At 39.1% G+C, this 17,003-nt stretch overlaps 1 protein-coding gene across 3 annotated transcripts in view; it reads right to left on the bottom strand.

Moving 5' to 3' along the window:
* Positions 1–17,003, bottom strand: part of arid2 (AT-rich interactive domain 2) — a 193,523-nt gene that overhangs the window by 78,503 nt on the left and 98,017 nt on the right. For 2 of the 3 annotated variants that reach the window (XM_064341949.1, XM_064341947.1), the window contains exons 12-13: positions 15,461–15,533; positions 9,062–9,196 (exon numbers count right to left, since the gene is read on the bottom strand). In XM_064341949.1, coding sequence (XP_064198019.1) covers positions 9,062–9,196; positions 15,461–15,533 — 208 coding nt within the window. The remainder of the gene's footprint in view (positions 1–9,061; positions 9,197–15,460; positions 15,534–17,003) is intronic. The other variant, XM_064341950.1, reaches the window with a different exon arrangement.

The raw sequence follows: 17,003 nt of genomic DNA, 5'->3' as shown, positions 1-17,003 counted from the left end.
TTTTGTTTAATTTTGGAAAATGGCACGGATGACTGGACTTGACGTGCTTCATGCCTTGTTGGAGAGCGATGATGAAGACGCGAACAACTCATCAGGTCCGGTCCGCCCGGACACTGATGAAGAGCGGTGTCATTTCAAACAGCGAACTGATCCAGCTGAGGATCAACTTCATGAGTAAGTATACTTCTTATGATCATATTGGTAAATGTGTACTGTATTGCAACGTATCTCTGTGTTTGTAGGAATATCCAGCAATATGCGCGTTTGTAAATTCCCACTCTACAAACTATTCAAACTATTGCATCTCAAAATTATAGGCTATAGGCTCTCTGCGTCTGGTTGTGTTAGAAGTAGCAGGTAGACTATATTTTTTTCGATCATATTGGGAAATAGCAATAAAATAACCCTTTGGCTAAACAGACCTAGCCTACTTCAGATTGAGGCATTGTTATTGATGAGTTGGGTGTAGTTGAGTTGGAATATCAATGTTTATTTAGTTTAGCTAATGTTGTTTCGTTGATACCTAACATTATTTGTAAATGCGTACTGTATTACATTCTCTGTGTGTTTGTAAGAATATTCACTAATATGCGCGCTTGTAAATTCCCACACTACGAACGATTCTAACCATTGCATCTCAAAATTATAGGCCACCTCTCTGCGTCTGGTTGTGTTTGTTTGGTTCTTTGTTTGTATATGATGTCACATTTCCTAAGTTTTGTTTTCATTAGTTAGTGGTTTGTCCCTTTTTTGTAAAGCACATTTAATTTTCACCTGTTGAAAAAAAATGTGCTATATAAATAAAGTTTGATTTGATGTCACATTTCCTAACAATTTTGTTTTTATTATATTTACAGAGATGCTGATCAGGAAACACGGCCTTGTTCACCACTAGCTAAGAGGCCACGCAGGCGTCGCAAGAGTACACCAGTCTCATCTCATCTTCCATGCATATACATTTACTTCCAACAAATGTTCCAAAATCAAAATATGTCTTTGTTTCTATCTTCTAAATGGCTCATTGAGTCTTTGTCTTAGTGGTGGGGAGGCATGCAGCCAGGTGTGAATAGCCTACTTAGCTCGCAGGTCCTCCTACCCAATGCATATTCATTACAGACAGGCCATTTGCCCTCCCATTTTCACCTGGTTTTGAAAAATAGTATTCACAACACTACCTTTTAGCAATTTATTTTATATTTCTCATTGAATTTGCTGAGAAATATTTTGTTTTTTTTTATTATCCAAGACCTTGATGAACACATTTCAGTGATCCAAAAACTTAGATACTATTGTTTAGTGTGTTTTATTACAACATTCCTGTGCATGTTCAAAACTACTGTTTACAGTTTGTGTGTTTTTAGAGCAATTTACAATCCACATATGATTATGACCTACTTACTGTTGCCATATTATTGTAGCTGAGTTTGTGCTGAAAACAAAGATATGAAACACTTTGAAATCAATGCATATAAAGTTGATGAAATTTACACAAATGTCAGAGCTTGGCACAATCACCCGTGTGCCTCATTTTACCCTCAGACCCCAGAGGGTTAAACTGAGTGTCTTTGAATAGGTTAGCTATTTTCTAATGAGGATATTTCACACTGTAGCCTAAGCATTTGTTGGTAGCTCAGTCATGTTTATGTTTCATGCACCAATTTGACGTGAAGCTGGAACATCTGCAAAAGATTTCCGATGGTGGAATATTATTTTAATGTCGTCCCATCCCCATGAAACAAAAATTACATACTGTAGAGTACAGATAAACATATGAAAGTTAATTATTACTCATTCAGTTATGTGTAGCAGTGTGTCATGCTTTTGCATAATTTTTAAATTATATTGATATCAATGTGCCAATATTTAACTATCATAAGGGGTACATACATTTGTTATCATTAGTGGGCTTGCTTCCAGCAAGCCCACTCTTGACGTCTTTCATGTTTCTTATTATCTGCACTTTCCGCCAAATTTTTCTAGCTCTTACTAGTCCTACAGTTTTTGCACTACATTCAAATGTTTTACACCAAAATGACCGGCTAGTTCCAGACATTGTTGCTTGTATTCAGATTTTTTGAACTATTCAACTTTTTTTGCGGTCACTCCATAGAGGGTCACTATGGACATTTAGTAGGACGCATGCGCAGGTGGTCACTCACTCACTAGCCTCGCGAGCCAGTCTCTTTTTTCACTTCGTTCAACACAGACGTTTAGTAGGACGCACTTCCAATGGCACGACATTTTTAAGCACAGCTTTATCGCCTAACGTTACTTTAGCTAACCCTAACATGTTAGTGTTTCGCCTACTTTAGTTAACATAGTTAGCGCGTACGGATGCTATCCTGCACGCATGAGGAGGAGCTACGGACACACAGCTACAACCCGCGAACAGATGCTATCCTGCACGCATGAGTAGGAGCTAATAACACACAGCTACAACCACCAATACAGATGTATGGACACACGGACGCTACAACCACCGAAAGGGCACAGCTTAAGTACAATCTCTAAACAATGGGGTCTAGCCAGGAGGAAAGGCTTCATGCATGTGATAATTCACTCCTTCCCTGGTTCCTTTTCCTGGCTAGATTGACTGTTTGGATATAAAATGTCATCACTTCATCATTTTATCCTATCAGACATTTGTGTGAAACTCTGTCATAATCAGCGTATGAATTCTTGAGTTATGGTCAAAAACGTGTTTTGTGAGGTCACAGTGACCTTGACCTTTGACCACCAAAATCAAATCAGTTCATCCTTGAGTCCAAGTGGATGTTTGCACCTAAATTTTAAGGAATTCCCTCAAGGCGTTCCTGTGATATCGCGTTCACGAGAGAATGGGACAGACGTGAGGTCACAGTGACCTTGACCTTTGACCACCAAAATCTAATTAGTTCATCCTTGCGTCCAAGTGGACGTGTGTGCCAAATGTGAAGAAATTCCCTCAAGGCATTCCTGAGATATCGCGTTCACGAGAATCGGGACGGACGGACAACCCAAAAACATAATGCCTCCGGCCACGGCTGTGCCGTCGCGGAGGCATAAAAATGACAGAGCGTGCTCTAAAACTAGAACAAGCACAATTTGGAAGGTGGTGAGACCTTTGCGAGCAGGTAGAGTTGAAGATGAATGCGGAGGTCAAATTGTTTCCGCTGGACAGGCAGGTCTAAATTTCAACACTAATTTACCTGGACTTTCTGCCTGCCAGCCAATCAAGCTACCTTCAGTGAACTAAGCCACCTAAGTAGCAATACAGCTATTATTGATTAGGTTCCTTCATTTGGCAGCTACTTCTTGGAAGAATGAAATGTTTGCTACCTTTATGTGGTAGGAGAGGTTAGGCAGTTTAACTAGCCGAGCTAGGTAAGCTAACATTTCCTGTCGGACAGATCAGGCTGGCTAAAACTGGCTAGAACCTAGCTTGCCAATTCCAGCCAGTATTAGTGTTTTCTATAAAACCATACTCCCAAAGAGGCCTGTATCAGGGCTAAAGTTGTCCTAACACATGCTCTGTCACAGAACTGATAGGATTAGAAGCTTATTGAACAATTAGAATAGCATGACATGAAGTTACTTTGCAAAGTCCAGTAAGAGCCCCTGTAACTAATAGCCTACAAAAATACAGTCTGTGCAGAGTATCAGAAAGCTGTGGGTGAATCATAGTCCCAATTCGGCACTTAGCCAGATGTTTCTGATGTATGCCTGGCTTTTGACAGCAGACGTTGACTGTCAGAAAGTTCCTATTGGAAAACTTCCAGCAGATGACCGAATTGGGGCTAGGTGTATTGGGTAGCCTAATGTTAGCCTTGTTCAGCAATTTACATGTATAAAAACTATTTTTCTAACATTAGCAAATGCAAACATCAGGTAGATAGCTCACTTTAGACTACCCGGGGAACTTAGCAAAATCATCACTTCATCAGCTACCGCACTAAATGACTACTTACTGTCTCTATCAGGGTTTTCCCTAGCTTTTCAGAGGGCTTAGGCGCTCTCAGCTACATTTTGGAACAGCGTTTTTTTTAAAAAATTTTTAATATATATATGAAAACGCTTTGACCAGCGGTTTTCATCAGAAAAAGACGTTACGTGTGAACACACCCTAACTTTGTTTAGCTACCAAGCCACGTTAGATACTAACGTTAGTTCAATAGAGGTATCTTTATGTAACGTCAACTAACTAGCTGGCTAACGTTGTCATAAAATTTTTCCCGACAGTGAATACAGGATTACTTGTTTACATTTTTGACAGATGTGGCTTGTGGGTAAATCTATCGCTGTTTCCGTCGCAGCACTTTCGACACAAGCAATTCGAAAGCGCTTTCCTAAAATTTATTTTTACCGTGAAGAGTGCCTGACCCGCAACCGTAGTAATGTGTTAACACGACGGCACAGTTATATCGAGAAATACCATCTTTGGGGAAAAAAACACTATATTCTGTAAATGCATTTAACCTACCATGCATAAAAACATAACAATGGTAGCCACTTCTATTTATAATGCCATCATAGCGCGGAGTGTTTAAAACCATAAAGCCACCTCTCGGTTTTTTTTTTTGTTTTTTTGTCAGCGCATCACCGTTATTTTTACATTCATTCTGATATGTTGCCTAAATGCATTTTTACGTTCATTCGGCTTAAGGCACTCCGCAAAATCACTTTTTTTTTTGCACCTAAGCCTTTCTATGGTAGGGAAAACCCTGTATTTTTTGATGTATGTAGTTAAAAAAAAAATTTAATTTTTTAAAATTATGTAATGTCATCTTTTTTTCATCTGTATGCCCTTCCATGCCTAGATTATTACAATACAGGCAGGACTGGCTTGATTCATTATGTGCATTGAGTTACCACTCTCAGGAATATTACCAGCAGGTGGTCTGAGCTACCTACACCTGTCCAGGGTTTCCCCCAAAGCTTTATAGGAGAGGCGGTATGCCTCCCCTAACAGCAAGGAAAAAAAACAGGCACTGGCTGCATTCCATTACAAAAGTTTATTTTATTTTATGACACAATATCAAACCCCTGGTATTATCACTTTTGTTACCATCACTAGTCTGATTTTTGCAATGGCTATGTGTAATAATCCAAAAAAAAAATGTTTTTTTTTAACCTCTTAAGGCACAAGCCAAATTTTGCCAATCCTTGCCAATTTAGGGGGTACCCTATTTAAAGCTTTATAACTCCAGACGTGAACACCACAGAGACTTGAAAAATGGCTTAAATGAAGCAAGACATTTGTACAATTTACAATACTAACAGATTAGTTTATATTCATAATTTTGGAAGAAATAAAGTGCCACAAATGCAATTGTTTTGACAAAAAATCCAAAATAAATTTGTACTTTTTAAGTTTGCAAGGAAATACTGCGAGATTGAATATATGCAGGAGGTTAAACTATACATGTGCTAGGTCAAAAACTTCTTGACCACAAGTTCATAAAATCTAAGGGTGGATATGTAGAACTACTATAGATGTATGAAGCAAAAACTAAGCAGTGTACCCAGCATCTCCAAATCTATCCAAAATGTCTAAATTATGCATTGCTGTAAATCATAACACATCCATGTATTTCACTACAAATCAACTGTTTTGACTCAAGAAAATCACTGTTGCATAATTTTCAAATGGGAATTACAAGCTTTCAGTCAGTACAGTGGTCTAAAATAGCTAGGTGTCCAGAAACATATCCAAAATCTCTCCAAAATTGAATAAAATGCTTTTTGTCCATTATAAAGCATATAAATGAGCCCCTTGTGAGGGTTTAAGATGAAACATTGCTATCAGATTAAAAAAATAATGCAAAAACATTGTCACACAATGCGGTACAGTACCTAAATGTGTAATAATTAACTCGTGTGTATTTCTATACTCTGTACTCTCGTATGTTTTCTTGTATGGGGATGAGACAACATGAAAACAATTTCCACCCGTCCACCACGTTTTGGCAATGTTCCAGCTCTGACGTCATCACTGTTGCATGCTTCACAAAAACTATTACACTTCCGTCTAACGCTTACATTACAGTGTGAAATATTTACATTATATAACACCACTAACCTATTTAAAGATACTTAATTTCAAAAATAACGTATATAACCGAAATATTTTGAACGGTAATACTTACATAGCAATGATGAAATCTCCTCTATGTTCAGTAGATAGAGACAGAGACAGTATCAATGATATTGTTCTATTCGCTTCTGTTTTGCTCCAGAAAACGATGTCAGCTAGGTCTATCAGCAAACATATGGCTTAGCTATGTTCAGAAGTCCTCAATAATAATAGTATTTTCCAAGAAATTACGAAATATCCTTGAACACGTTTCGTTAGGTGCATCGTATTTGTCTGCTAACAGAGTGAGTGCGTAAGTGAATTCGATGCTAATAATATTTTCTGTTACGCTGACCTATAAAACGCCATTCCAAAAGCAGAATTAGACATGTTATACATCGTTAGAAAGCTTATACTCTCGCCTACTGAATAAATGAATTGTAAATAAAGTCAGACTGTACTAAAAAGGGCGACGACGCCGTAAACAACAGGTGTGGTGTTACGCACAGCTATTTTGGAAGATACCCAGGCGTCACAGATGCGCCTATATTTCCCAAACGGATTGTCCAAGACAATATATGACCACGCAGTCTCAAAAGGGACATCTCTACACGTAAAACCAACAGTAAGGTTTTATATTTATTCAATATTTAGTCCCAGATATTGACTGTAGAATGACATGGTATCATTTAAAAAAACTTTTTCTCGTTTATTTCGTTATTCAGTGAGCAGCGTTTTCACTGCTGTATAGGCATATCTTAGGGCTATTGTCTGGTTTATCTTGTTGCTATGACGGAATACGATTTTTTAGTGGTGAAAGAATATTTTTATTAATGCCAGGATAGACAATATTGTCCATTATGTCAAGGGTGGGGGGTGTTTTTTAGATGAGACTGCAGGGAGGGGGTGCGTGTTAAATGAACGACCGGAGCGACAATGGTGGGGCTGCGAAACTCAGTTTTCGGCATAGTTGTCATGTATCGTCTACTAATGAAACTGAAACAACGCGTTTCTGTTTTCATCTCACACCTTGGTTGCAGTAGCACCGAATGTTTGACTTTAGTAATCTAGGCACGCGGGCGTGCCCACCACTAGAGGCTGTGCGCTAAGAGGTTAAAAGATTGACTAGAGTAAGACCAGCATTAGTCTGTGATTGCTTGGTCTGTTTGTCTGCCCTGACAGTTTTTTATTTTATTTTTCTATCCTTCTATCCCTTCTCTAACATTTATTTTGCCTTTGCTCCTTGTTTATTTAGTTCATTATTATTTTTGTTACATCCCTCCCTCAAGGAGGCTTTGTCATGTTTTTATTTTTGAAATTATAATTGCAATTAAAAAAAAGAAGAAAAAAGAAAACAAAGCTGACCTCCCAAGAGGTGGTGGTTGGGAAAACAAATACATATTTTATTAGTGTTCTCAAGATTATAGGTAGCCTTGACAGCTGCCATCTGGGTAGCCTGCACCTCCCTACCCTTTTCACTCTCTACCCCACCCCACCCTAAGTCCCTAGTTTGAATACTCCTGTGCTACCCCAAGCATGCAGGTCCAGCGCAGCAGTGCCCCTCCAGTTCAGGTACAGTCCATCACACATGTACTGGTCACACATGTACAAGTCACCCCAGTCCCAAAAGGAGTCCCAGTGCCCCATAAACCAGTACAGCTCTCTTTCCTACACCAGATTTGTAGCCATGTGTTTAACCACCAAAAAAGCTTTACTTCTCTCTGCTCGTGTTATCAGTAGAATTCCAGAGAATACTACTGTGGAGGTTCTGCTCCTAATCTTTTCCATTATCTCCACACATTCGCCCTGAAAAACCTAAAACCTACCCTTACTACCTATGTCACTGGCCCCTACATGAACTACTGGATCCCTCCCTGCTCTGCCCAGGAGCTTGTCCGAATGCTACCGGAGCATAAACTATGAATATAAACTAATCTGTTGGTATTGTAAATGGTACAAGTGCCTTTATTTAAGCCATTTTCCAAGTCTATGTGATGCTTACACGCGTAAGATATACACAGCCTTAAATAGAACACTGCCCAAATGGGCAAGGATTAGCCTGTTTTTGCCTCTGTGTGAAGGGGTTAAGGAACATCAACAGGTAGCCAGTGCCATCTACACGCAGGTCTTACACGCAGCGCTACCCTAAATTACCCAGCACCTCCGCGAACGTTAGGAGAAAAACTCAAAAATAGGTGCTCGGTAGCAAACAGATGTACAATAAAATTCACAATGCAACACCATCTTTTAAATAGACTTAATTTTGTTACCAATCACTAGCCTAATAACTGCAATATAAGCATACCATCACACGTGATTACAATGTTAAGAACAGGATGTTTGGTCAATCCTGAAATTGTAAATAATTAAAACTGTGAAGGCAAACAAAAAATATTTTCCCTGACAGACAGACCTTAAACTAAAGATGTTCCAATCCGATCCTTGTATCAGTATCTACTACGACATGCGCAATCTGAATCCAATTCTCCCCGACACTACAACACTTATATGCATATTAATTCCCAACAGTAGCAAAGCTTCGCCTATGTACTTTCTTTCTATGTCTGTACTCTGATAACACCAACAGGCTGTTTATGAAACAAGTTAGCTATGATGTCTGATGTGTGGAATTTTTACAAAGCGGAATTCAAAAGCAGCCCTACGGCATGCAACATTTACGATACCAGTGTTTCAAGAGGCGGCATTAGCACAGCTTCTTAATACAACAAATTAATAAAGCATCTGAAGACACTCTGACAAAGTCAAATATCCATTTAAAATAATTATTTATTTTCTGTATAATTTGTTTATGTTAACTACCCAGGGACTGTTAGACTGATTTTGAGCCAAGCTAGGTGTTATTGTGTTGTGTGTAGCCTAGTTGTTGAATAATTTAAAAAAGACAAATAACAAAAAATATCAGAAAATGGATCGGTATCAGCCAACACTGAATGTGACAATACCCGGATTGGATTGGGAGACAAATAACCTAGATTGGTACATCCCTACCTTAAACACTTGTAGAATCCAGAGGAAGTGAGAATCCCGCCACGTGCCATTCTGCTGCAGGTGGACAGGTACTCAGAGTACATTTCTGACCGGGAGACAGAGCTGTCACTATGAACTTCAAAGTGCGCATTTAGCCTGGGGGAACAAGCGTTGGCAGTTTTGAACCTAATTTAGGTACAATTTCCATCGCACACCAAAATACTGGAACTTTTCTCTTTTCTCTGTTAGTACACATGAGGGACTGGGCAAGCATAAAAACAAATTCAAAAAGGGAAAACTACAAAAATCAACTGGCTTTTGACCTTAAATGTATCTAAATAGCAATAAAATGACAAATCTTTGCACAGTACCTTCATATCATAAGCGTTTTATATTAAGGTCAACAGCATGTGATGTAGAGGCAACTACCCTTACTAGAACCTTCGCCATGTTAAATCCACTCAACTGTTTCCCTAAAAACAAGTGCTCAAACAATTTAGTGATTCAGTGCAATTTACTGGTCAGTGAGTCAAAAAACATCTCCAGGTGTGTGCTACACAATATTATGCAAACTTGTAAACATGCACGCACATACACAATTGTATGTGCAATAACTGCTTACATTTGTGTCTGTATGTGGATGTATGTATATATACAGTTAAATGATAAAATATTGGGACAGTGACAATTGTTATTTTGGCTCTGAACTCCAGCACATTGAATTTTTTTTGGGCTTTTCAGCTTTATTGGACAGGACAGTGTAGAGAGAAAGGAAGAACAGGGAAGAGAGAGGGAGAGACGTGCGACAAAGGTCGTGCGGTCGGATTTGAACCACCAACATCGCGGCTCGCAACGAGCATGTGGGCAGTGCTCTACAGGCTACGCCACAAGACACCCCCAGCACATTGAATTTGACATAAATCAGTGAATATGAGATTAAATTGCAGACTAAACGTTTTAATTTGAGTGTATATGCACTGTGTAGAAATTACAGCCAATTTATATACACACACACACAAACACACACACACAGTGGGCTCCAGAATTATTGGCACCCTTGATAAATATGCACAAAAAAACACAACAAAAAAAAATGCTAAACTAAAGCTTTATTGTCCAATATGTGTAAACTAGTGTGCTTGATTAATGACTCATTGGAATCAACCAAAGTCTTACATTTTTTAAATAAAAAAAATATTTCCCCATTGGCACCCATGTGAAAACAACCCCTGGCAAAAATGACAGCCATGAGTCTTTTCCTATAATTTGTGATAAGGTTAGAGAACACATTTGGAGGGATTTTTGATCACTGCTGCATGTAGAACTTTTCAGAATCATTGATATCTTTGGGTTTGCGCTTATGGACCCCCCCCCTCTTCAGTTCAGACCACAGGTTTTTGATGGAATTTAAGTCTGGAGACTAAGATGGCGATTGGAAAGCATGGATGTTGATTTCACTTAAGCATTTCTGTTTAGATTTTGATGTATGCTTGGAGTCATTGTCCTGCTGGACAATCTACTTATGACCAAGTCTTAGCTTCTTAGCAGAGACAACCAAATTTTCTGCCAGAATTTCCGGGTAATTTGTTGAATTCACTGTGCCATTGATCTAAAACAGTGCCCTGGGATCACTGCCAGCAAAACATTTCCTAAATATCAATGACCCACCTCCATATTTGATTGTAGGTAATTAGGTGCTTCTCCTGTATGCATTTCTCTTTTGCCGCCAAACACGTCGATGGTGTGTATTGCCAAAACGTTTTTTTGGTCTCATCTGACAATAGCACTCTCTTCCAGTCATAATTCCAATGAGGTCTGGCAATCTCCAGATTCTTTGTTTTGTTTATTGTTCTCAGTAAGGGCTCTCTTCGTGCCACCCTTCCAAAGTAGTAGTTGGTATGGAGGTGCCATTTTATGTTTTTTATTTTAGACTTGTTGACCGCAAGAAACAAACCAATCTCTGCAATTCTTAAACAGTGATCCTTGGGTTATTAATGGCCTCCCTCACCATCTTCCTCACCGTCCGTGGGGACACCATGAACTTGCTTCCTCTTCCTGGAAAATTTGCAACCATTCCATATGTTTTACACCTTTTTATTACTGCCATTACAGTGCTAAGTGGTATGTTTAACCGTTTATGTCCCTTTTTTTACCCATTACCAGACTTGTGATGGTAAATTACCATCGGTCTCTTCTGAATTGACAGTTATTTGGCTTTTCCCATGCTGATGGATGACAAAGGGATTTTCTATGCTTGTTACCTTATTTTTATTCTCTAGTGAAACTGGAAGCGATGGAATGACAGAATATAGTTCCTTTAGACTGAGATGAACTAAATTAAGCAAAATTGTATTGCCAATTTCAGTTTGATTTTACTTATGGCACCTATGGATTTCAGAAAAAATTAGATTACTTAATAAAAAAACATTGAAGTATGAGAGTAAATATATTGAAGTAAAAGTATATAGTTTCCCCATATGTTTGAACATAACATATAGATTATTATCTGTGTCATTTATTATATGCAGCCTTTTTTCTTCATTTTTATTAAGGGTGCCAATAATTCTGGAGCCCACTGTATATAGTGAGACCAAATTTAAGGGGAGCTAAAGAAATTGGACAAATTAACAATCTAAATTTAAGTTATTATATTTAGTACGCATTCAAAGAATTCCTGGGGTCTGTGACCCACAGATATTACCTCATGCTGGGTATCTTTCCTGGTGATACTCTGCGAGGCCTGTACTGCAGCCATCTTCAGATCCTGTTTGTTTCTGGTGTGTTTTTCTTTCGGTCTTGTTGTCACCAAGTAAAACGCATGTTCAGCTGGATTCAGGATGGGTGACTGACTCAACCAGTCAGGAACATTCCACTTTTTGGCCCAGAAAATCCCATTGATTGCATTAACAGTATAACAGTATGTATGGCGTCACTGTCCGGCTGCGAGGAGAAGACTTGTCCAATGAGCTCTGAGGCAATTGAATCCGAGTAGATATTTTGGTATACTTCAGTATTCAACCTGCTGCTGTTGTCAGCAGTCACATCATCAATGAAGACAAAGGAGCCGGTTCCAGCACCAGTCATACATGCCCAAGCCATAACACCATGTTTCACACATGAGGGGGGTTCTTTGGATCAGGAGCAGTTTCTTTTTCCACACTTTCCCCTTTCCCTCATTTTGGAACAGGTTAATACCATTTGCCCATAAGACTTTGGTCCAGAACCCTACAGTTTTTCCAATCTACTTTAGCAAGCTCTAACCTGGTTGTTTTGTTCTTGGGGCTTACCAGTGGTTTGCATCTTGCGGTGAATCTTATGAGCGGTGCACATGGAAGGCGCAAAGCAAGTTCTGTCAGGAAACTCTAATTACAACCAACGAATCAGTCGGCCCCAGTAACCGCTCACACAACACTCTTCTCGTACCCATCCAATCATAGGCACACATCACCAATGGAGAGCCTTTTTAAACCAAGAATCAGGTCGCTCAGTGTTGCTGCTTGCCTGCACTGCTTTGCATGCTTCACAGCTACTGGTCAGAATTGCGTTGATCAAAGAATTATTGCTCTAATCACTGCTCAAATGGGTATAGGCTATAGGCTACCAGTTGGGTAGTTAGAGCTGTGTTTTCTGCATGCTCTGTGGCGTTTGATAACGCCAGTTTGTGTGTTGCTCGGCTACCGTTGCCAAACTTTTAACTCGGCTGTCCATGCCATATGGTTATTTAAGAGAGCGTTATTTAAGCATTTGGTTTTAAAAAATGAAACCACCAGCTCTGTAACCCATGTATTTTTTTTATCGTCCTTGCTTGGTTGCCGTAAGATTTTTATTCATAATTCTTCCGACCGGTTGTTACTAGCACCAAAGCATTGCTGGCTAGCAAAAAAGAAACTGATTATTTTCAACACTGACATGTCCGTTGCTATGGGAGACATGCTCTTCGTGAATTGCCATTGTATTTATAACATAAAATGATGATTTTTGTCTGGAATAATAATAATAATAATACTGTGATTTGGTTACTGTAAAGCCCTGACTAGTGTTTGGGTGGTTAGCATTGTTGGCACCAAATGAGTGTCTTGTTGCTAAGACTTATATAATCCCTCAGGAAGCCTAAACTAAACAAATCAATGCATTCTGCGCATATCTTTCGCATTGCTGATGGGCCTTGTTTGGTATTGTGGTTGTTTCCATTCTGTGTTTGATTATCCTGCCAGTGATTTATAGTGTCTACAGCTGTTAATACGTTAGTTGTTTCTAATATTTGTGATACCATGATTGCAAAGTTAACTTTGTATCACTGCTGGTAGCTATTGCCTGTTTCGGCACACACTAAATTATGTGAACACAACCTTTGAACGACATATTTTATATTGGCTACATCCGATTTTGTAAGCTACATTGCTACTAATCTACATATTTGCATGAGATTTGGTACAGTACTACTGTATATAGCCTAATCACATATAGCCCCATCACATCTTGTACAAAGTGACTATCCCATTAATAATCCAATTCATTTTTGAGACAAACCTGATGTTTCAGTATTTTCTTAAAACAAATTTTATTCCTATCTATCTTTATTCCTATCCATTGCTTGAGACCATTTGTGTTCCCCACCTTTGAAATGGTGCTGCATTTGGGTAGAAGGAAAGAAACTACTGTGACGAAAGCCTTGTGGAGTAATTGTGTGTCTGAACTGAAGGACAATATCTTCTGGAGTATTACTGGACATGTTGTTACAGAGATGCTCTTTAAAAGCAAGGTAATTAGTAATTTAGCTATGTTTCAACAGCCACTTCAAGCTATTCTGCATTATTTGTGGCTATATTTGTTATAGATCAATGGAGTGCAAATCTTGCAGTTTTATTAATCTTGCTTGTTGCCACGGTGTACTAACAACAGAGCAGTGATCTGTGATAATACCAAAGCTTGTATTACCGGCAGTATCACATAGTTTTAGTCTTTAGCTATTGGATGATGTGCTGTTTTGGAGGTTTTCTGGTATTCCTCCTGCAGGTACAAAGATGGTGAGGTGTATAGTACTCCCTGTTAGATAGGTGCATGCACTAATACATGAAGCAGATCCATTCAGCGACAAAAATGTATTTACATATTCATATAAATATTTTAAAACGCGAGTCTTCCTGACTGGACTTAGGTTATTTTGGTGAAGTCATCCCTTTATGGCAGTCTTTGACACATCTACATCCTGAAGAGTGGGCTTGATCTGATCAAAGGTTTTTTTCTTCACAATTGAAAGTATTCTTCAGTTATCCACTACTGTGATCTTCCATGGTCTAGCAGGTTGTTTGTAATTGCTGAGCTCACGAGTGCTTTCTTGCATATCACTGTTTATTTTGACACACCCAGAGTTTTGGCTATTTGTCTGATCAATTTATTATGATTTTTATGCCTCATGATGGCTTGCTTTACCAGTATCACCACTCATTTGGTCCGCATGATAAAAGACACCAGCAACAGACTGTAAATGCAAATTCCACACCTAGAATCAAATCTAGATCTTTTGCTAGATTTCTTGCGGCTAAATAATGACAAAACGACACAACTGGTCAAGAAACAGCTGAGCAGCCATTTGTCCAATTATTTTTGCTTTCCTAAAATGGGGGGGGGGGGGGGGATATATAAAAAAGGAGTTGTAATTCCTGCATGGCTGACTGAATATGGATGTACACAACTTCAAATTAAGAGTCAGCATTTTAACCTCATATATTCATTGTTTTATTTCAAATCCAATGTGCTAGAGTATAGAGCCCAAACAACAGAAACTGTCCAAATACTTCTGCATTTAACTGTAGACACTGTGGCCACTTTATTAGGTAAACCTGCTCCTTCATGCAAATAGGCAGCTCCTCCAAACAGCAAAACACGTGTCTGCGACTCAATGCATAAAGTATGCAGACATGTCTTAGCTGTTGCATAACAAAACATTAAAATGGGCAAGATGCGCGATCAAAGCAATTTTGACCTCGGTGGTATTGTTGACCATGGTGGTTCCAGCATCTCTGAAATAGCTGCCCTACTGGGATTTTCAAGCACTGTAGTCTCTGTGTACAGAGAGTGTACAGAGAATTGTGCAATAAACGAAAAACATCCAGTGATGGCAGTGATGGCAATGCTGTGGGGTGGGAGGGTGCGGGTCCGCAGCATGAATGTGTGGTTGAAATCTGCAGGACCGCTGAAATCTGCAGAACTTTGTGATGCTATGGGGGCAGAATAGACCAAAATGCAGAATGAATGTTTCCCACAATTTGATGAATCCATGCTAGAAATAATTCAGGCTGTTCATGAGGCAAAAGGCGTTCCTACCCGATACTAGATAGGTGTACCTGATAAAGTGGCCACTGAGTGTACAGCATCTGTACATTTCATACGTATAATAGCAGTACGGTGGCAACTTACCACTGAGTTGCAAACTTCTCTCCATCAATTTCCACAATTCCAGGAGGAGGAGACTGAACTGGATTTCTCGGTGCTTTAAGGGGGAAAAAAAAGGCAAAAATGTATCAGATCAAAATGATAAGACCAACACCAGGGGCTTCAGGACAAGTTCCACCTATCACTTAAATTGAACCATATTGCCACCTGCTGGATTCCGTATCCTCATAGCAATACAAAACCTCTTCAAGTGCCACTGACCTTTGGCTATGACTAGCTCAGAAATCCATTAACTTGAAATTTCTATCCTTCTCACCGCAAATTCCCACATTAAAAAAAAAAAATTTCAGCAGCTTCTGGACTTGCTGAGACACAGAATACAATTCTCACAGAACAGAATTCTCCAGCAAACAGAGATGTGCATATAAAATTGGTCCAATTTTCATTCAGGTGGGTTCTCCATCAGGATGAAACCTTCACTTTCTAGGGCTGCTGCAACCCTTGAAAAGTGTTAGCAATGAAGGCAAGAACATCTAAATCCTCTTGTCTGTAGGGGTACTGAAATTGTATAGAATTAAAGGATTTAAAGGTCACCTTCACCCAAACATTTCTTTTGTCCATATTTCCACAATTAAAATATTAAGAAAAATCAGTAGACAAATTCACAGCAGCCTGCATTTCAGAAATTTCAGACTGTCGGACAAGCAAGGATTAATTAAGAATATATATTTTCTGAATCCAGCAGTTCCAACAGTCAATGCCCTTGCTAAAATGTTCCGCACTCTGAATACTGAATCAAGCGATAGTGCGTGCTAGAACCCCTTACTTAACCTACATGTAATATATATTTTATTAGATTTAATTTAATAATTATGTTTAAAATTAGAATTATCAATTAAATCGCCAAATTCATTGATAGGTCAGTCTACAGTGCACTGGTGGAATCAACCAACAAGTCAAAACAAGCTCTATATCAGGTTGAAGCAGTCAATTATATTAATGAATTGAAAACATACATTCTTTTTTGAATGCAGGCACTCTACTTCTAAATTACCCAACAGAAGACATAATATAAAACATTAAACAGCTAATCTAGAAATACCAGAAAAGAGAGAGAGACTGAGACAGAGAGAGAGATGGATAAGCCAGACCTTGCCAAAGTATCACCCACTTCCAGTATAAGCGCCACAAGGAAACCAGCTAAAAACACACAACCTCGGAACCACCACCAAAATAAAGCGGAAAACTCTTCTTCCAGGCCCCGAAACCAAACGCAACCCCGCACTTTTTCTTGTGGCAATCTTAAATACCTTACCGAGCATGGCTTGAGGATGTTTGCCCTGATTGGGTGATGCTGGGTTAAGGTTTAGGAGAGAAGGGAAGGGGGGTCAGACTAATTTATGGCAAGGACTGGCCTACCTAAAGATTGCATTCAAACTAAAAGTTATGGGAAATGTTAGGCATGCAGGGTCTCCAACCCCCAATATGGTGTCCCGTGTCATACAGTTTGTCTCTTCTGAGGAGGTGAGACCCATATATTGTCAGCCTAGATTAGGGTATCAGTGGA

Source organism: Anguilla rostrata, chromosome 7, assembly GCF_018555375.3.
Source record: "Anguilla rostrata isolate EN2019 chromosome 7, ASM1855537v3, whole genome shotgun sequence".
Lineage (NCBI taxonomy): Eukaryota > Metazoa > Chordata > Actinopteri > Anguilliformes > Anguillidae > Anguilla > Anguilla rostrata.
Note: the sequence above shows the minus strand (reverse complement) of the source record. Positions and strands in the feature narration are given on the sequence as shown.